Source organism: Dipodomys merriami, unplaced genomic scaffold (genome assembly GCF_024711535.1).
Source record: "Dipodomys merriami isolate MVZ:Mamm:240054 unplaced genomic scaffold, mDipMer1.0.p SCAF_440, whole genome shotgun sequence".
Classification (NCBI taxonomy): Eukaryota; Metazoa; Chordata; class Mammalia; order Rodentia; family Heteromyidae; genus Dipodomys; species Dipodomys merriami.
The window spans coordinates 491,983-512,076 of NW_027206003.1; the positions used below are offsets into that span (position 1 = coordinate 491,983).

The 20,094-nt window shown below is 46.2% G+C and overlaps 1 protein-coding gene across 4 annotated transcripts; it reads left to right on the forward strand.

The window, feature by feature from the left end:
- The first annotated feature begins 1,019 nt into the window (after positions 1 to 1,019).
- LOC138808119 (zinc finger protein 39-like) lies at positions 1,020 to 19,075 on the forward strand. Of its 4 annotated transcripts, XM_069994066.1 has the most exons (6): positions 5,356 to 5,486; positions 8,369 to 8,419; positions 11,091 to 11,198; positions 11,948 to 12,074; positions 13,084 to 13,176; positions 16,127 to 19,075. In XM_069994066.1, the coding sequence occupies exons 3-6, from the start codon at positions 11,193 to 11,195 to the stop codon at positions 18,034 to 18,036; spliced, it is 2,136 nt and encodes a 711-aa protein (XP_069850167.1). In that variant the 5' UTR covers positions 5,356 to 5,486; positions 8,369 to 8,419; positions 11,091 to 11,192; the 3' UTR covers positions 18,037 to 19,075. The 4 variants fall into 4 exon arrangements, with proteins under 4 accessions (XP_069850170.1, XP_069850167.1, XP_069850166.1 ...); XM_069994065.1 differs by lacking the exon at positions 8,369 to 8,419; XM_069994069.1 differs by lacking the exons at positions 5,356 to 5,486; positions 8,369 to 8,419; positions 11,091 to 11,198 and adding an exon at positions 1,020 to 1,052 and having other exon boundaries at positions 16,127 to 19,074.
- Positions 19,076 to 20,094: the final 1,019 nt, after the last annotated feature.

The window sequence follows — 20,094 nt, forward strand, 5'->3', positions numbered from 1 at the left end:
TGTGGCTTCAGCTGAGGGACAGCGCCCAGGCCCAGAGTTCAGGACACACACACACACACACACACACACACACACACACACACACACACACACACACACACACACACACACACACACACACACACACACACACACACACACACACACACACACACACACGAGAATGACAGATCTGAGGATTGAGGTTTGAAGCCCATCTGGACAAAAACCTCGTGAGACTTTCACCTCCAGTTAGCTAGCAAAAAGCTTGAGTGGAGGTATGGTTCAAGTGATAGAAGGCCAGATTTAAGCAAATAAGCCAAGAGAGAGCTTGAGAGCCTGAGTTCAAGCCACAGCATTGGCACAACAAGAAAAACCAAGTACCAGCAGCTGCCTGTCATCCTAGCTACTCAGGAGGCTGAGATCTGAGGATTGTGGTTCAAAGCCAGCTCAGGCAGGAGCTGGAAATGGAGCTGTGGCTCAAGTGGTAGAGTGCTAGCCTTAAACAACAAAGCTCAGGGACAGCACCAGTTCCTGAGTTCAAGCCACAGGTCTAGTACAAAAACAAGGCAAAACTAGAACCACCATAGGATCCAGCAATCCCACTCTTGGATATGTCTGTGTGTTCAAAGGAAGGGAAAGCTGGGTGCAGGTAGCTCATACCAGTAATCCTAGCTACTCAGGTGGCTGAGATCTGATTGTGGTTCAAAGCCAGCCTGAGCAGGAGACTCCATGAGCCTCTTATCTGCAATAAACTACTCAAAAAAGCCAGAAGTGGTGCTGTGGCTCAAGTGGTAGAACACTTGTCCTGAGCAGAAGCAGCTCAGGGACAGCCCCAGCTCTGAGATCAAGCTCTAGGACAAGCAGAAAAACGAAAAGGAAGTCAAGTCATTGTGTCAGCGACATTTGCCTCCCACTCATCACAACAGCATCACCGCTGCCTAGTTGTCCACCAGTGGGTGGGTGAATTGCTAAAGAACACATGGTGCATGTGGACAACGGAATGCTAATCTGCCTCAGAGAACAGTGCAATCCTGCAACAAAATAAATGAAGCCAGAGGACACTGTGTCAGGTAAGAAATCCGGCGCAGAAAGAAAAGTGCCCCATGTCTTGACACAGGTTGACGCTACAGAAGTGGGGAGTAAAATGGCTACCACGCTGTAAGAATAGAAGGGGGTGAGAGGTGGGAGGGAGAGGGGAGGTCGGAGAGGTTGATCAGGATCAAGACATCCTGGTGCACAATGGTTTAGTGCATCACTACTGATTATACTGAATGTTTTCACCATAGAAGTATGAAAAAGGTTTGAGTATTTCACAATGTGTGCGTGAAAGCATCCCATACGTGCGTACCCCATAAGTATGCGTAATTTTTAATGTTCTGATCACACTGTAAATTTAAATAAAAACATAGACGGCTCATAAGATGAGTAAACTGGATAGCATAGGAAGGGTGAGTGCTGTAAGTCCTATGCATTAGGAAGCCGTCTGAAGGAACCGAGAAGCTTCCAGACAGTGGGTGGCCCTCACGAAGCAGTTGCTCATGCATGGCACAGCCGCTCTTGCTGGAAGCAAGAACACCCAGAGACATAAACTGCCATTGTGTCTCAGGCATGATTTTAATATTCAAAGGTGGAGTCTTTAACTCCTGTTTCTTGCAGAAAAAGAAGGAAATGCTTCTCTCTCTTTACTTTCTCCTGTTCCTCACACCAGCGCCTGGCCTGTCTGGGAGTTTTTTTTTTATTTTGGGTCCGGTCGTGGGGCCTGAACTCTGGGCCTGGGCGCTGTCCCTCAGCTCTTCAGCTCAAGGCTAGCGCTCTACCACTTGAGCCACAGTGCCACTTCCGGCTTTTTTCTTTTTGCTTATGTGGTGCTGAGGAATTGAACCCAGGGTCTCAGGCATGCAAGGCAAGCGCTCTACCACTGAGCCACCTTCCCAGCCACTGGGAGTTTTATTGTAGGGCTCTGAGCTACTTTAAAATCAGCTAAAGGTGCTAACTGCCAAACCCTGGGACTGTCTTAAATGTTGCTGAATTGTGTACTCTAAAATGGTTAATGTATGCTTGGTTCCCGTGGCTCAGTCTATAAACCTAGTGACTCGGGAGGCTGAGATCTGAGGATCAGGGTTCAAAGCTGCCCACAATGAAAAGTCCACGAGATTCTTTTTGTTTGTTTGTTTTTTCTTTGTCGGTTGTGGGGCTGAGCTCTGGGCCTGGGCGCTGAGCCACCTTCCCAGCCCACCCATGAGATTCTTGTTGTCAATTAACTATCAAAAAAAAAAAAAGAAAAAAAAAAAAAAGAAAAAGGAAGCCGTAAATGGAGCTGTGGATCAAATGGTAGAACACCAGTGAAAAAGCCAAGGGAAAACCCCCAGGCCTTGAGTTTAACACACATGCATGCAGTCGCACAGGTAAATACATGCACTGATTTTATGCTAGTGAATTTCACTGCAATTTAATAAAAATAAAGTAAAAATGGAAAATAAGAAAAAAAGTGAAGAAATAAGACACAAATACCCTTTTACAGCTAAAGTAAGTTTAAAAATATCTTCAAGTGGCGTGTTTAGCTCTTGGCGCCCTCTGCCGGAATGCTCAGGTAAGCACACCTGGTGCTCCGGCCTTGGGACCAAGCTAAGCTCCCTGTCCTCCTCCCCATCCATCCACCCGTCTCTGCTGCCAGGCCCCAAGAAGGTTCTCTTCTCTCCAAGTTTCTTTGAGCCTCTGTAAACAGCTCATCCATTTCCCGTAATTCCTTTCTGTCCTACTCGTGGGCAGGACCTGGGAGACAGATGGAAGACCAAACGGCTGTCCTCCGCTTCTCCCCCATCGCTGCGTGGACTTCTTATTTTCCGTGGGCTTGGGGTGGTGTGCACAGAGCTCCTGGGTGAGATGACATGCACACAGATGGACAGTAGTCTGTCTGTGTCTCTCTAGGCTTTCCCCACCTGTGCGCATGGCCAGGCTAACAGTAGCTTGCAGCACCTGTCACTGGGTGTTTTGAGTTCCTGGGTGTAGAATCGCTGTACTTTTCTCAGCAACTCGTGAGGCGTTCTGTGCACATGGCCAGAGGAGCCCTGACGGGCCGAGCTGCCCACGGGTGCCGCCTGCTTACCTCTCCAGACCTCTCTGCACGGTCACCTGTTTCCTGCTTGGGAAAGGCTTTCGTGGCCCGCACAGTGATGCGAGCACTGAAGACTCTGGGCTGGCCCTCCCTAACCAGACAAGAGGAAGGGCCTGCTCCTGGGAGGAGTGCGGACCACAACAGCTGGAGACAGGTCTTCATGACAAGATGGGAGAAGAAAAAGGAAAGACGGAACAGAATTACACTGGACAGAAAGAGGATGAATCACACGGGTTGAGCCACTGTGAGTCCACTGAGAGAAATCGTTGATAGGCCTTCAGGCTTTTGGAAATCCACTCAAAATTTTAAAGCTACTTCCAGAGGGGGACCCACAAGCCCATAATCTTAGCTATTCAAAAAGTTTAAAAAACAATTCCATTCACAAAAGCCTAACAAATTAAGCACTAACAAGGTGCCAGTGGCTCACATCTGTAATCCTAGCTACTCAGGAGGCTGAGATCTGACTTCGGAGGCTGGAAGCTAGCTGTGTAGGAAAGTCTGAGATTCTTATCTCAAATTAACCACAAAACAACAGCAAAAACTGGAATTGGAAGTCAGGGCCTGTGGCTCAAGCCTGTAATCCCTAGCTATTCAGGAGGCTGAGGACTGCTGTTCGAAGCCAGTTGGGGTAGGAAAGTCTGTGAAACTCTTATTTCAAATTAATCATAGAGAAAACTGGAAGTGGAGCTATGGGCTCAAGGTGGTAGAGTACTAGTTTTGAACAAAAGGAGCTCAAGGAGAGTGTCCAGGATCTGAGCTCAAGCCCCAGGATGGCAAACAACAGCAAACAGAAATAAACAAAACTTTAAGTGGAGCTGTGATTCTAGTGGTAGAGCACTAGCCTTAGGCACAAAAGTGCAGGAACTGAGCCTAGAGATCAAGCCCCAGGACTGGCACAAAAAATAAAAATAAAAACCTAGGAATGAATCTAACTAAAGAAGTAAAAAACATCTATAATGAACTCGACTGAACACTGAAGGAAATCCTAGAAATTGGAAGGATTGGAGAGAACTTTCATGTTCACAGACTGACCTTTCATTGCTAGACTACATAAATCAAGCTACAGATTTAATGCAATCCCTATCAAAATCCCAATGTCATTCTTCACAGAAATAGAAAAATCAACCCTAAACTTTTGTTTTTTTTGTCAGTCATGGGCCTGAGCTCTGGGCCTGGGCACTGTCCCTCAGCTCTTCAGCTCAAGGCTGGCGCTCTACCACTTGAGCCACAGTGCCACTTCCCACTTTTTTCTTTTTGCTTATGTGGTGCTGAGGAATCGAACCCAGGGCCTCAGGCATGCAAGGCAAGCGCTCTACCACTGAGCCACCTTCCCAGCCCTGGCCGTTTGTTTTTGGACGGAGGCGCCAGAGCCCTGCGCTGGAGAAGCAGCCGGTCCCCTCCACAGGCGGCGCTGGCACGACGGGACGTCCAAGATGGAGGCCCGAAGCTAGATGCTCATCCCTCCCCTCTAGGAGCTCCACCAGGACGCGGGCCGGAGTTCGGTGCAGACCCGCGGCCGTCGGGGCGGGGCGGGGCCTCAGGGGGCGGGGCTCTCAGGGGGCGGGGCCGCGGGGGGCGGGGCCTCGGGGGCGGGGCCGCAGGGGCCTCGGGGGCGGGGCCTCAGGGGGCGGGGCCTCGGGGGCGCGTGCACGGCGGGCCGCGCGAGGACCCGGGGCCGGGGCCGGGCTCCGCCGGGGCAGGCCGGGTACGGAGCTCCGCGGCGGGCCCGGGCGCGGGACCCCGGGCGGCCTCACCGAGCCGCGTCCGCACGGGGCGGGGGGGGGCGGGTGCGAGCCCGGGCAGGCGCACGTGGGGGGACCCCCGCCTGTGCTTCCAGATGCTTCCACGCCGGGACCTGAGATCCGCGGATCGCCGCTGCAGGGAAGTCCTCGACCCCCGCGCACGCATGCGCACACAGAGGCGGGCGCGCCGCCTCTTCAGGAGGCCGAGTTTCCCAGGCTCGCCCGCCTGTGACCCGAGCCTGGCCTCTGACCTCTGACCGAGTCGGCTCTTCCACCTGCCACGCGGCGAGCTGCAGGGGCATGCAAAGGCCCGCGTCGGAGCAGCTCCCCGCTTCCCGCCGTCGCGGCTCCGTGTCAGGGCAGTCAGCACGAGGCTGGGGCCACCGAGGCCCGGGCACAGCAGCGCCGCAGCCGCTCGGGCCCGCCGGCGTCCGCGCTCGGCGGCCAGGGGGCGGGGCCTGACGCCCCGCCCAATCAGGCGCGGGCCCCGGGCGGAGGCGGGCTCTGGCGGTCTCGCGGGTCTTTGTGTCGGAAGCTCGCCATCTTGAGGCGCGGCGCCGGGCGCACGTGAGTGACGGCGGCTCGGCCGGGGGCCGCGGCTCCCGCAGCGCCGGGCGGAGCGGGCCGCGACGCCGGAGCCGGGGATGGTGAGTGCGCGCCCGGCCCCGGGGTGCTGGCTGGCAACGGGCGGGAGCCGGCCCTCCCCGCGGCCGGACCCGGAGCCCCGAGCCGAGCGCCGGCACCGCGGGTCCCCGGCCGGGGGTGAGGGGATCGGGGGGGGCGAGGGGCCGGCACCGCGGGTCCCCGGCAGGGGGCGAGGGGATCGGGGGGCCGGGGCCGGGGGTGAGGGGATCGGGGGGTGAGGGGATCGGGGGGGCGAGGGGCCGGCACCGCGGGGTCCCCGGCCGGGGGTGGGGGGATCGGGGGATGAGGGGCCGGCACCGCGGGTCCCCGGCCGGGGGTGAGGGGATGGGGGGTGAGGGGATCGGGGGGACGGGGCCGGGGGTGAGGGGATTGGGGGGGGCGAGGGGATCGGGGGGACGGGGCCGGCACCGCGGGTCCCCGGCCGGGGGTGAGGGGATCGGGGGGCGAGGGGATCGGGGGCCCGGGGCCGGGGGTGAGGGGATCGGGGGGGGGGCGAGGGGCCGGCACCGCGGGGTCCCCGGCCGGGGGCGAGGGGATCGGGGGGCCGGGGCCGGCACCGCGGGGTCCCCGGCCGGGGGTGAGGGGATCGGGGGGCCGGGGCCGGCACCGCGGGGTCCCCGGCCGGGGGTGAGGGGATCGGGGGGCCGGGGCCGGGGGTGAGGGGATCGGGGGGCGAGGGGCCGGCACCGCGGGGTCCCCGGCCGGGGGTGAGGGGATGGGGGGGGGATGAGGGGCCGGCACCGCGGGGTCCCCGCCTCCCGCCTCCCGCGTCCGCGACCGGAGGCCAGCGCGGCCCGACACCGCCGTTAGCAGAAAAGCAGTCTCCTGCCGAGGGGAAGCCCCCGGCCGCCCCTCCCGGCCACCCACCCAGCCACGGAACTCTGACGCCTGGAGCGCTGGGTGGCAGGGTGCGCGTGCGTGCGTGCGTGTGGTGTGTGCGCGTGCGTGTGTAGTGCGTGTGTGGTGTGTGTAGTGCGTGTGCGTGTGGTGTGTGTGCGTGTGTGGTGTGTAGTGCGTGTGCGTGTGGTGTGTGTGCGTGCGTGTGCAGTGTGTGTGCGTGCGTGTGCGTGTGCGGTGTGTGCGTGCGCGCGTGTGGTGTGTAGTGCGTGTGTGCGTGTGCATGTGTGGTGTGTGTAGTGTGTGGTGTGTGTGTGTGCATGCGTGTGCATGTGTGCTGTGTGTAGTGCGTGTGCATGTGCGGTGTGTGCATGTGTGGTGTGTGTAGTGCGTGTGCATGTGTGGTGTGTGTGTGTAGTGCGTGTGCATGTGCGGTGTGTGTGCATGTGCGGTGTGTGCATGTGTGGTGTGTGTAGTGCGTGTGCATGTGTGGTGTGTGTGCATGTGTGGTGTGCATGTGTGGTGTGTGTGCATGTGTGGTGTGCATGTGTGGTGTGTGTAGTGCGTGTGCATGTGTGGTGTGCATGTGTGGTGTGCATGTGTGGTGTGTGTAGTGTGTGTGCATGTGTGGTGTGTGTGCATGTGTGGTGTGTGTAGTGCGTGTGCATGTGTGGTGTGTGTGCATGTGTGGTGTGTGTAGTGCGTGTGCATGTGTGGTGTGTGTGCATGTGTGGTGTGTGTGCATGTGTGGTGTGTGTAGTGCGTGTGCATGTGTGGTGTGTGTGTGCATGTGTGGTGTGTGTGCATGTGTGGTGTGTGTGCATGTGTGGTGTGTGTGCATGTGTGGTGTGTGTAGTGCGTGTGCATGTGTGGTGTGTGTGCATGTGTGGTGTGTGTAGTGCGTGTGCATGTGTGGTGTGTGTGCATGTGTGGTGTGTGTGCATGTGTGGTGTGTGTAGTGCGTGTGCATGTGTGGTGTGTGTGTGCATGTGTGGTGTGTGTGCATGTGTGGTGTGCGGTGTGTGTAGTGCATGTGTGGTGCGTGTGCATGTGTGGTGCGTGCGCGCGTGTGTGCCCGTGCGCGCCCCCCCCCCCCCCCCCGCCGGGGTTTGAACTCAGCCCCAGGCCGCCTTCCGGGCACGGATCGTGTCTGCCTGCGCCGCCCTTGCCTTGTGCTGCCTTTGGGGACGCATGTGATCGCTGAAGATGTTCTTTTTGGGGTGCTCACTAGACTGGCCCGTACTGCTCGGCCACCTCCACGCCCTGATTTCCGTGGCTTGTTTTTGGGGTAGTCTCATTCCTGTCCAGGGGCGCATCTGCCCGGGCTGCACCTGCTGGGCAGGCCGCTGTCCCCAGGCCCCTTGGTCTCGCCCCGCTTCTCTGTCCGGGCGGCTTGGCAGCTCCTCTCGTGTCAGCTTCCCACGTACAGGGCTGCCCCGTCCATGAGTAAGAAGGAGGGTGAGTGACTGCTCTGCCCAGGCCTGCTGGAACCGCCCAAATAGCTACAATTACAGACATGGGCTATGAAGACGGTTGTGCTCAGGTTGCAGGAGCTTGGCCTTTTGCTTCATTAAATATGCGATCGTTTTTTTTGCCAGTCCTAGGACTTGAACTCAGGACCTGGGCGCTGTCTCTGAGCTCCTTTTGCTCAAGGCCAGCACTCTATCACTTGAGCCACAGCACCACTTCCAGTTTTTTCTGAGTCCTGTGAACCCAGGGTTTCATGCACGCTAGGCAAGCACTCTACCACTGAGCCACCTTCCCAGCCTGTGCATTAGTTTTTAAAAGTCAGGTTGTCAAGTAGCTGCAAGTATGTTCTAAACCTGTCTTGTAATCAAAGGGATCTTTGTTTTTTTACTTTGTCTAGATTGCTCTGGAGTTTATAAAAGTCTATGGTTTGTATGGTTCGCAAGTATCATATTCAATGACATTAAGTATCTTCAAATTAATTTTCAGCTATCTCTGTCACTAAGTCTGTAAGAAGACTTATGAAATTACAAATGAAGCAGTAAATCTGATTCTTTGCATTACTGTTTTTCTTCTTCAGTTCTGGTGTTTGAATCTAGGGCCCCCTGCTTGCTACACAGACACTTTACCTGTGAGTCTTGCCTCCAGCTCTCAACTTTGTCTCTATGGTATTTGTCTTCTGTAAGGATGTTACAAAAATGTCATTAGGCAATACTTGTTCTCTTGTGATTAACTCATTTTATGTAGCATACTAGCTCCTTTAACTGTTTAAAATGTTCAAACACAAAACTTGCTCAATTCTTTGATAAAAAGTAGCCATGGTGAATAATGGCATTACATACTATGTACAAAAATCTGTTTTAGTCTTTCAACTTATTTTGTGTAGTGCAGCTGGTGGATTTAGGACAGTTCTTCGTAGCCATGCTTTCAGAAATCTCCATACATCATCTCCACTCCTGTTTCCACCACTTCACATTCCCAGCATCAGTGCATTGGTGAACCATTTACTGCCAGTGCTGGGTTTGCTATTTTTTCTTAAGTCCTTTGTAATGTATAAATGTATTTCATTGGGTTTATATCTTGAGAAGTGTTAGTAATTTCAATAGTCAATAATTTTGTAGTCAAAATTATGGTTTATTTCTATGAAAAAGCATCTAAAGTCAACCATGGAAACAGGACCATATAGCAGTGTCTGGGGTTGTACATGTTAATTGTGGTGTAACCCCACACACATCTCAGAATCTCAGTGCTTTCAACAAAGATCTCATAGTAATGAAATTTGTTTTTTTCCTCATTTTTTAATTGACTTTGAAACTTTGAACTTTATATGCTGCAGATATTAAAAGGATGCTGGATTTGGGAGAACAGAAATATGACCTATCACATACTGTTTAATTTTCATTAGAAATTTTAAATCAGCTGTCCATATGTAAGAATGTGATGTTTCTATTCATATGTAGTGTTTACTGACTAAAGAGAATTGATGTCTTTATGATGTAGAATTTTATTGCTCATGAATATGGTACTCTTCATTAGTTCTTTTTGCATCCTTAACTTTTCCACCTTAAACTGCATAAATTATTAGGTAGTTTTTCGTTTGTTTGGTATTGCATGAAAGTTCTAATCTACAAGAAGAATTTAATGTTTTTTCCTCCCTTTTTATTAATTGTATTTAGTATTTGTGTGGTACTGAGAAATTGAACCCAGAGCCTCACGTGTGCTAGGCAAGCACTCTACCACTGAGTCACATTCCCTGCCTTCCTCCCACCTTTTTTTGGTCACAGGGCTTGAACTCAGGGCCTAGGTGCTGTTCCTCAGCTCTTTTGCCCAAGGCTAGTGCTCAGCCACTTTTGAGCCACAGCTCTACTTCCTAATACATTTCATAGTCTGTTAATTTATCATGTTTTCCAATTGGAAATAGGTTTCAGGAGATTTTCTAGATATAAATTATTAATCAAATCACAATTTTGTTTTTGACTTTATTTTAGTTTGAGTTAAAACCTTTTAGTAATAAATCTATGGTGATGGAGCATCATTTGTGCGTTTGTGGATTTTTGTTTTTTTGAGACAGGGTCTTGCTCAGCATTGAGTCCAGGTTAGTATTGAACTTGCTTTCCTCCCACTTATCCTTCTCATGTGCTGGTTTCTATTGCCACGCCTGGAAAAACGGAGCTTTTTTTATCCTTCCAATTTCTTTTGGTTCGTGTGGCTTGAGCTCAGGTCCTGGACGCTGTCCCTCAGCTTTTGCTCTCCAGGCTAGTGCTGTACCACTTTGAGCTATAGCTCTACTTCCATTTTTCTGGTAGTTAACTGGAGAACAGATGTGAACCATCAGCACAGTGCCAGGCTCTGAATTCTCTTCCAGGTTTTTTTTCTTTTTTGACAAAAGGCTCATATTTTTAAAAATGCCTTCTAAATGTCTTAAGTGGATGATCCCATTTTTTTCTTCATAGAGCTATGGCTACAAAGAAATACTTTTTAAAAAACTTAAATGGAGACTTAATGTACCTTAAACATTTTTTTAAATAAAGGTGATGTACAGAGGATTACAATTATATAAGTCAGGTAAACATTGGACAATGTTACCCCTTCCCTTGCTCTCCCAAAAATTCCCTCCTCATTGTTTTTTTTTTTTTTTTTTTTTTTGGTCTGGTTGTGGGGCCTGAACTCTGGGCCTGGGCGCTGTCTCTCAGCTCTTCAGCTCAAGGCTAGCGCTCTACCACTTGAGCCACAGCGCCACTTCCGGCTTTTTTTTTCTTTTTGCTTATGTGGTGCTGAGGAATCGAACCCAGGGCCTCATGCACGCAAGGCAAGCACTCTACCTCTGAGCCACCTTCCCAGCCCTCCTCATTGTTTTTTAAAAAAAGATAATATTGAACTTTTATTCATTCCTAGACTATTAAAGGCCTTTCTCAGGTCCATAGTCTGTTTCTCAGTTACTGAACAAATTTTGTACTTTTCTATTTTTTTATAGCTTCAGCTATCCAATCATGTTCTGTTGCTTTCTAAAATCTTCGTCTTCCCATTAAATTTTTCTTCTGAGATCTAGATCATGTATTCAGTGGCCAGTTCAGCATTTCCACTTACTTGAATACATTGTTGTTTTCCCCAGATTGTAGTTTACAACATTAGCTGTCATTCAAACAGCTTAGAAATAGCTTCAATTTTTGCTCTAGTGACGAATATTAAATTCTAATTATTACTATTTTTCCTCCTTTGTCTAGGCTGAGATCTCTGTTTTGTATTTGTGTGTTATCCTGGTTCTTTTGTTCTCCCTTAAGTTTTATCCCATTCTTTTATAGGATGACTTACATAATGCAGATCTGGCTGGTGGTGTGGCTCAGTGGAAAGATGCATACTAGGCCCAAGGCCTTGATTTCAAATCTCAGTACTGTCAAAAAAAAATGAAGGTCTGTTCAAGTAACTAGTTTTTATTACTCTCCTCCTCATTGTTTATATCCTGTTTCAGGAAGTTATTGACCACCTTTTGTGGACAGTGGAAATTTTGGATTTCAGAGGGAAATACAAATTGCTTATAAATATAGTTTACTAGTACCAGTAAGCAAATGGCATTTCTTAGAATTGGATTAAGCTTTTAAGTGGAAAAATCAATTGATTACCAGTTAAACATACTATCTTCATCACTCATCACAGTATATAGGATCCTCCTCTAGGTGGGTTCAACCTATTTCTGGCTCCACTAATCTAGTCTGTGCTTTAGTGTTTTTGCACTTTGAAATCTCATATTCAGGAAGACACATTCTTGTAGAATGTCTGAACCTCTTCATTTCAGTGAAGGATACACCTGATGATACAGTATAGTCTTGTTTTCTTCCTTATTTTACTATGTTCTACACTGAACCTTGTGTATCTCGTTTGTTCTTAAGGCTTCACAGTAGATCATAGCTCCTTTCATTCATATATTCTGCTAGGAACAATAACAGTTAAGGAAACTTTGTTAGTGTTTTATAATTACTAAATAAATGCAGAATCAAGTTCATTTTATTCTTTTCCCCTTGCACCCCTCCAGTGGTGCAAATCAAGCTGCGTCTTAGGTAAGACATATTCACACAGAATGAAAAGGTTCCTGGGTTAGGTTTCTGTTTTTTGTTTTTAACAGAACTGAAGGATTTGGATGAGGAGAAATGTTTTGTTACAGGGGTTCGTGTCCTTTGAGGATGTGTCTGTGGATTTCACCTGGGAGGAGTGGCAGGACCTGGATGATGCTCAGAGACGGCTCTACAGGGATGTGATGCTGGAGACCTACAGCAGCCTGGCGTCCCTGGGTGAGCAGAACAACACTGTCTTTGTCGATAAGTACAGAAACCACTTCTACGGTCTAAGATACCTCTTTATTATACTGAAGTGACACCTATTTATGGAATTCAGGTTGTTTCAGTGTATAATACATGGAAAATGTATGACCTTCTTTGTATTGGGATCTTTTAAAAATCCTTGTTAGCTAATCTGAAATGTTGAAGTTCATTGTTGCTAACTATAGTTGTGCTTCTATGGTATCGAATGTTGGAATTTTATTCCTCCTCTCCAGTAGCTATCATCTCTCCATGCCTTTCTTCCACTCACCTTTCCATGCTCTGGTAATAATTATCATGTTATTTGAGATCAGTTTTATTTTCCATGTATAAGTGAGAATATTCAGCAGTCCTCACTTAACACGATTGCTCTCCAGTTCCATTCATGTTATTGCAAATGAGAAAATTATGTTTTTAAACAAATATAAAATGGTTAATAACTTCTTGTCTACATATGCCATATTTTCTTCACCCATGTTGTCTTGTAGTGTGAGTAGTACTATAATAAAATTGTAAGTGCAGATAATTTTATTTATTTATTTTTTGCCAGTCCTGGGGCGTGAACTCAGGGCAGAGGCACTGTGCTTGGGCTTCTTTTGCTCAAGGCTAGCACTTTACCACTTGAGCCACAGCACCACTTTGGGCTTTTTCTGTGTATGTTACTGAGGAATTAAACCCAGGGCTTCATGCATGCTAGGCCAGCACTCTACCACTGAGCCACCTTCCCAGCCCTGTTTAATAATGGAGTGTGAACTCAGGTCCCTGTGTCTGCTAAGCAGGTGCCTGGCTTTAAGGTTTCTTAAAATCATTCATTCTTTTGTTTTTCTGTTTAATTGCAAGATTACAGTCTATGAAGCCTGTGAAGTATAGACTCTTTCACAAAATATTTCAGTTGGTACTTCCTAAAGTGGAGATTATATCAGTCTTCAGTACACCTGATGGGGCAGTTTGGCACAAATTTGACATCATTTCCTGTTATTAGGTCATTGTATTGTCAAGCCTGAGGTGATCTTCAGGTTGGAGCGAGGTTCTGGGCCATGGATGGTAGAAGCAGCTACAAGCTGGAGCTACACAGGTTAGTAAATGCAGTGAGTGACCAAATGAGGAGAGGTCATCAAATATTGGTCATGTTGAATGTTTTTCATCAATATCCACCTCCAGCTTGTCATCCTCACCTCCATTTCCTGTCCAGAGGAGAGCGATCTTACATATTGTATGTTTTAGTGTTTTATATGTATATGTATGTACGTGTGTGTGTGTGTGTGTGTGTGTGTGTGTGTGTGTGTGTAATGTATTGCAAAAGCCTAATCAGCTTACATTTACAAAAATTTGAAGTTGTATTCATTTTACACTTTTTTCTTGGTCCTGGGACTTGAACTCTGGGCCTGGGCGCTGTCCCTTAGCTCTTCAGCTCAAGGCTAGTGCCACTTGAGCTACAGTGCCACTTCCAGTTTTCTGGTGGTTTATTGGAGGTAAGAGTCTCACAGACCTTCCTGCCTGGGCTGGCTTTGAAGTGCATTCCTCCGATCTTAGCCTCCTGAGTAGCTATGATGATAGGCATGAGCCACCGGCGCCTGGCCATTTTTGTTATCTAGATATTTGCCCTAAGTTCTCAGCTTTCCTCTTTTTCTCCCTATTTTTATAGCTTATTCTTCCCCATGAAGAGTTTTTGATTTTTGGTTCTTTCTGTTGTTGGCATTTGATCGCCTTCTATAAACTATAAATTACAATTATGTCAAACACCTTAAAGCACTCACATTTTGTTGAGATTAAAAATGAAACAAATACATAGTTTTTTGTTTTTTGTTTTGCCAGTCCTGGAGTATGAACTCAGAGCCTGGGCAATGTCTCTGAGCTTCTTTTGCTCAAGGTAGCACTACCCATTGAGCAACAGTGCCTCAATCTACATATAATATTTGATAGTAAGGTAAGAATTATGAAGAATGTTTTACCAGGGTGAAAGGAAAAAAAAGGCAGTTTTATTATTAAAAAAAAGTCTAAAGGGAAGCAGTTTTAATAAGTTTAATAAGATTACTATTCACTTAAGATGACTATTTTAAAAATTATTGGCTGGGAAGGTTGCTTAGTGGTAGAGCGCTTGCCTTGCATGCATGAGGCCCTGTGTTCCATTCCTCAGCAACACATAAGCAGAAAAAGCTGCAAGTGGTGCTGTGGCTCAGTGGTGGAGTGCTAACCTTGAGCTGAAGAGCTGAGGGACAGTTCCCAGGTCCAGAGTTCATGACCAACAAAAAAAATAAAAATTATTTTTGCTTTTGCCTGTCTTGAGGCTTGAACTCAGGGCCTAAGTGCTGTCCTTGAGTCCCTTGGGACTCACGGCTAGCATTCTACCATTTGAGTCACTTCCCATTTTTTCTCAGTAATTTATTGGAGATAAAAGTCTCAGGGACTTTTCTGCCCGGGCTGGCTTTGAACTGCAATCCTCAGAACTCAGCTTCCTGAGTAGCTAGGATTACAGGTGTTAGACACCAGTGCCCAGCTAAGATTACTGTTGTCCAAATTTGATACACAATATGTATGTGAATATAAAATTTAGTCACAAGTGAACATGATTGTAATGAATTAAATGCCAGTATTTAAATTATAGTTTCTTCAGGCAGTTACCTAGGAAATTTGGTTTATGGAGCACAGCATCACAGATTGAGAAAGTGACAAGTACACAACACGGGAGCATCTTGGATTGTGAAGGACAAGTGAAATAAAGATTGATGTTGAAGCGTTCTGACTTACGTATAGGAATGGGAGTAGAGTTTCATTTCCTCTTCTCTATGGAAGTTATTGAAAGAGACCAAAGAAAATAAATTTATATAGTTGACTCTATTCAGGAACAGGACAGCTAACCATGTTAACTTTGCTAAAGCAGGTTACTATGAGAATAGGTCTTTTTTTTTTTTTTTTTTTAAATCAAAGTGTGTTACTTAAAATGTCCTGTTTTGGCCTGGTGGCTTGCCTCTTGTTAAGGAAAAGAGGGACTTCTTTGGGATAAGAAACAGTTTTTGAAATGTAAGGTCTTGTCAAACTTGTTTCTTCAATTTATTTTTTATTAGTTGTGGGGCTTGAGCTTGACTGGGCACTGTCTTTCAGCTCAAGGCTAGCGCTCTACCACTTGAGCCACAGTGCCACTTCAGTTTTCTGAGTGGTTTATTGGAGATAAGATCTCACGGACTTTCCTTTCCTTTCCGGGCTGGGTGAACCAAGATCCTCACATCTCAGCCTCCTGAGTAGCTAGGATGACAAGCTGCTGGCTCCTGGCTTCATTTTTTTAAGTACACTTTTTTTTTTCTTTCAATTTTTTTGGCAGTCCTGGGGCTTGATCAGTGCTTGAGCACTGTCCCTAATAAGCTTCTTTTGCTCAAGGCTAGTACTCACCTCTTGAACCACACAGTATCACTTCTGTCTTTCTGAGTAGTTTATTGGAGATAAGAGTCTCAGTGCCTTCTAAGGACTGGCTCCGAATACAATCTTCAGGTCTTAGCCTCCTCAGTAGCTGGGATTATAGGCATGAGCCTCCTATATCCTTATAATTGGAGCCTATATCCTTATAATTGGAAGCTAACTTGTATTTGAAAAACCTTATGTTTCTACTGCAGTTCTTCAGGGAAGAGTGTCAGCCCTTTGTCTAAATTGTATTCCTGCTCAGTGAGATACAAACCTTACATCTTAGATAGTGAATCTTGGAAAACAGAGTAACAGCAACCAAAAAAAGCGAAATAGAGGTTTACCCAGAGATTTACCATTGTAGTGAAACCTATTTTAATTAAATATCTTTCCCATTTTTCAAAATAATATAACAACCCAAAGTAACAGAGTAATATGATTTGATACTATGAAATCAATGAATGTAATTTCTAATATTCATTATTGACAAAATCCACACATATTTTGAATTGTCTTTTGAAAGAAATCTTAGGTCATTAGTGCAGGAACCTTCTTCATTTTTATATTTGAATTTCTTAAAAAATGTTCATCTGTTGATCATGAATACAGCTCTTTGTATTTCATTTTAGATGTCCAGAAAGAGAATGACCTGAGTGAGACCAATCATGAAAATCAAGAGAGAGGTTTATGGCAACTTAGAGTTACCAGCAACAGCACATCAAAAGAGAAGGATGAATTCAGAAAAGTATTTAATGGGAACTCAAACCATGTTTCAAGTCTGACTGTAAAGAATAAAAAGCTTTCAGGAGTGACGCCCAAGACATTTGATATATGGCAGAAGGTGCATCTTTCTAGTAAGTCTGGTGAGGTGCAGGCTGGGGAGGAACCTGATGGCCTTCATCAATCTCAGAAGGCCCTCAGACATTCTGAGCATCTTCGTGTGCCTAACACAAGTCAAGGTAGGCAAAAGAACTTACAAAGAAAAGCTTGCAGCATGAAGGCACTGTGGAGACATAAGAGGCTATATATAGGACATACCTCTATTAAGGGTGCTGAATGTGGAAGGTCCTTTAATAAGGTAGCTCATACTACCCAAGAGGTGATTCAGGCAAGAGAGGAAACTTTTAAATATAATATATATGGGAAAACACTATATGAAAAGTCTAAACATACTAAACGTGAGAAAAGATGCAAGGGTCAAAAATATGAGTGTAGTGATTGTGAGAAACTTTTTATTAAGAAATCAAACCTTATAAAACATCAGAGAACACATACAGGGGAAAAGCCCTATAGATGTAATGAATGTGGGAAATTCTTCTGTCAGAAGATACAACTAACTGTACATCGAAGAAACCACAGAGGAGCAAAAGCCTATGAAGGTTATGAATGTGAAGAAAACTTTAACCAAAAGCAAAACCTCACCAGACATCAGAAACCTCAGACACGTGAAAAACCCTATGGATGCAATTTATGTGGAAAATCCTTTTATCGGAAGTCACACCTTTATAGGCATCAGAGAGTCCACACAGGGGTGAAACCCTACAAATGTATGTTTAAGGAATGTAGGAAAAGTTTCTTCCATAACTCATCCCTTATTATACATCAGAGAACTCACACAGGGGAGAAGCCCTATGAATGTAAAAAATGTAGGAAAACTTTCTACTCTAAGTCTGACTTGAATGTACATCAGAGAACTCACACGGGTAATAAACCATATGCATGTGAACAATGTAGGAAAACTTTTTACTCTAAGTCACACCTCAGTATACATCAGAAAATCCACACAGGTGACAGACCGTATGCTTGTGAAGAATGTAGGAAAACTTTCAACCGTAAGTCGAATTTCACTGTACATAAGAGAACTCATGCAGGTGATAAGCCCCATGAATGTAATACATGTGGAAAAACCTTTCATCGGAAGTCACATCTCCACATGCATCAGCGAACTCACACTGGTGAGAAACCACATGCATGTAAAGAATGTAGGAAAACCTTCTACCAGAAGTCTAGCCTTATCAGGCATCAGATAATTCACACAGGTAGCAAACCATATTCCTGTGAGGAATGTAGGAAAACTTTCCTACATAAGTCGTCCCTGACTGTACATCAGAGAAGTCACACAGGTAATAAACCATATACATGTGAAGAATGCAGAAAAGCTTTCTACTCCAAGTCACATCTCACTGTACATCAGAGAATTCACACAGGTGAAAAGCCCTATGAATGTAAGCAATGTACAAAAGCCTTTTACCAGAAATCACACCTCAGCAGGCACCAGGTAACTCATGGAAATGAGAAACAATTTGAATGTAAAGAATGCTTGAAAACTTTCTATCATAAGTCAACTCTCAAGACACATCAGAGAATTCATATGCGAGAGAATCCTGTAATAACGTTGTTTGAATGTGAAGAATGTTTGAAAACCTTCCACCATAAGTCATCTCTCAAGCTACATCAGAGAATTCATATGCGGAACAATTCTGTAAAAAATACGGAAAACACTTTTGCACAAGCCATCTTTACCAGCAAGTTCACATAGGGGAAACATCCTAAAATGACGGGAAAATTTGTGAGACGGCATATCAACAGGTATCAAGGGACTGGGACGGTGGTCGTGCACAGCACAGACCTGCTCATTTCACTGGGACACAGCCCTACTTTTTTTTGGTTTGTTTGAAAGACCATGTACAGTGGAAATAGGTGCATATAGTGATCATTCATATGGCCCATATAAATGCTTCCATTAAGTTCTTTCTGATGAGGCCTGGCCTGAAGTCAGCAAGACCCTAGACTGGGCCAAATGGAAGGTTGTTGTGATTTAAGATGAACGTAACTAAAGAGCAAAGATCTTCCAGCTCCCGTCTGCTTAGTTTACACACGAGAAGTGCCCTGTTGAGCCATTGTATTTGCATTGCAATGTAAACCCAGTGTCCCTCACCTTGCAAAATTGTCACAAGGGAGAAACTGCTTTTACCTTTTATTCTGAAGTCACTTTATGAAAAACAATTATGTGAAGAAGTACCAATAACGAGTATGCCTTATAATGCAATTTTAATACATTGAGTAAATGAAGTCTTCATGAGTCACTCTAATTAATGTGAGAAATTTCCACAAATCTTTCTCAACTTTTTATGTTTCAGTAGTTTGTATTGAAGCAAAACTACCAGTGTCAGTAGTTTTGATGGTAATTTTTAAGTGGAAGTTATAGTATTGGAAATTATTTAAAAAAGTATCCAATTGTATACCAATAAATGAATATATTGCCACTCAGTATATTGGGTTGTATCTTGGAACATTTGTGGAAGTCATGAATGCAGGGTGAAGTCACTATTGGCATCTAGTGGGTAGCAGCCAGCCATGCTTTTAAACAACTTCCAGTGTACAGAATATTAATTCAAATTATATGATTTGTGTATGTGAACATTTTGTATAAAGAGAAATAACTTTCAAGGGTACGTGCACTTTGTAGTTGGAATTACATAGTGACTGAGCCTGAGATTGTATCTCTGCAATAGAATACAAGTCTGTCATGCACGAGGCTCTACTGTTTCCAGCATAAATACATGTATATATTATATATAAATATATGTAATGTGTATTATACATGGGAGATGTGTAGTGTGACATTGATTTTTCACAGTTGCTGGCCACCCAGTGGTACATGCCTGTAATCTCAGCTACTCAGGAATCTTAGATGTAAGAATCGAGGTTTGAAAACAGCCCAGGCAGCAAGGCCATGAGACTTGTATCTCTCCAGTTAATCACCAAAAAGCCAGAAGTAGGGGTGTGGCTCAAGTAGTGGAATGCTATCTGAACAAAAAGGTCAAGGACAACACCTAGGTCCTGAGTTCAGGTAGGCCAAAGTACATTTAGTAGGAATATGTAGACATTCACAAATCAGACATTGTAAGTTGTGAGTTCATCTGAACCATAGTTCTTAGGCCATCCAACTTAATGTCAACTAGTTTCTGAAAAACATTAATTCCCCAGTGTACAGCTATGTGTTGTCTAGCAGACATGGATACTCAACTCCATGCCCTTAGAGTTGGAGACCTATTGCTTAGAAGACAGACAGGGCTAGAAGCACTCACGTTTTAGAGGTTTATCACAGAGGGTAGTTCCACCACTTGACAGTTCTTTTAATCCTTGGCTCCCAGCAGCAGTGAGCAGTGGCATCAGCAAGAAACAGTAAGGTGGCACCTTCTATTGTTTGACATGTTACGCAGCCCTCGGGTGCTGGGACCCCTGGCCTTCCAGGTGTTCTAAGTCTAAAGTATCAGGATCCTCAGCCTTCAACATCAGTGGTGTTACAGCCCTTGGGCCTCATGTGTTTGAAACTGAGTTGTCTGGCTGTTTACACACTGCCGTCTTTCGGTTCTCTGCGCATTTGCCTTTCGTCAACTTCTGCCGCCCTTTGTTGACTCTGCTGTCTCTCGTTTCTGCCTCGGCTACTGACACTGCTCCCACCATTTTGCATTGCTTCTTTCGCTTACCAGCTCAGATTGTTGCTAAAGTTTGCAACACCAAGGGCGTTTGCAGCACTGAGGGCGTTTACTGGACAGTATTAACAGCATACTTACATAGCCAGAAGGGGTGT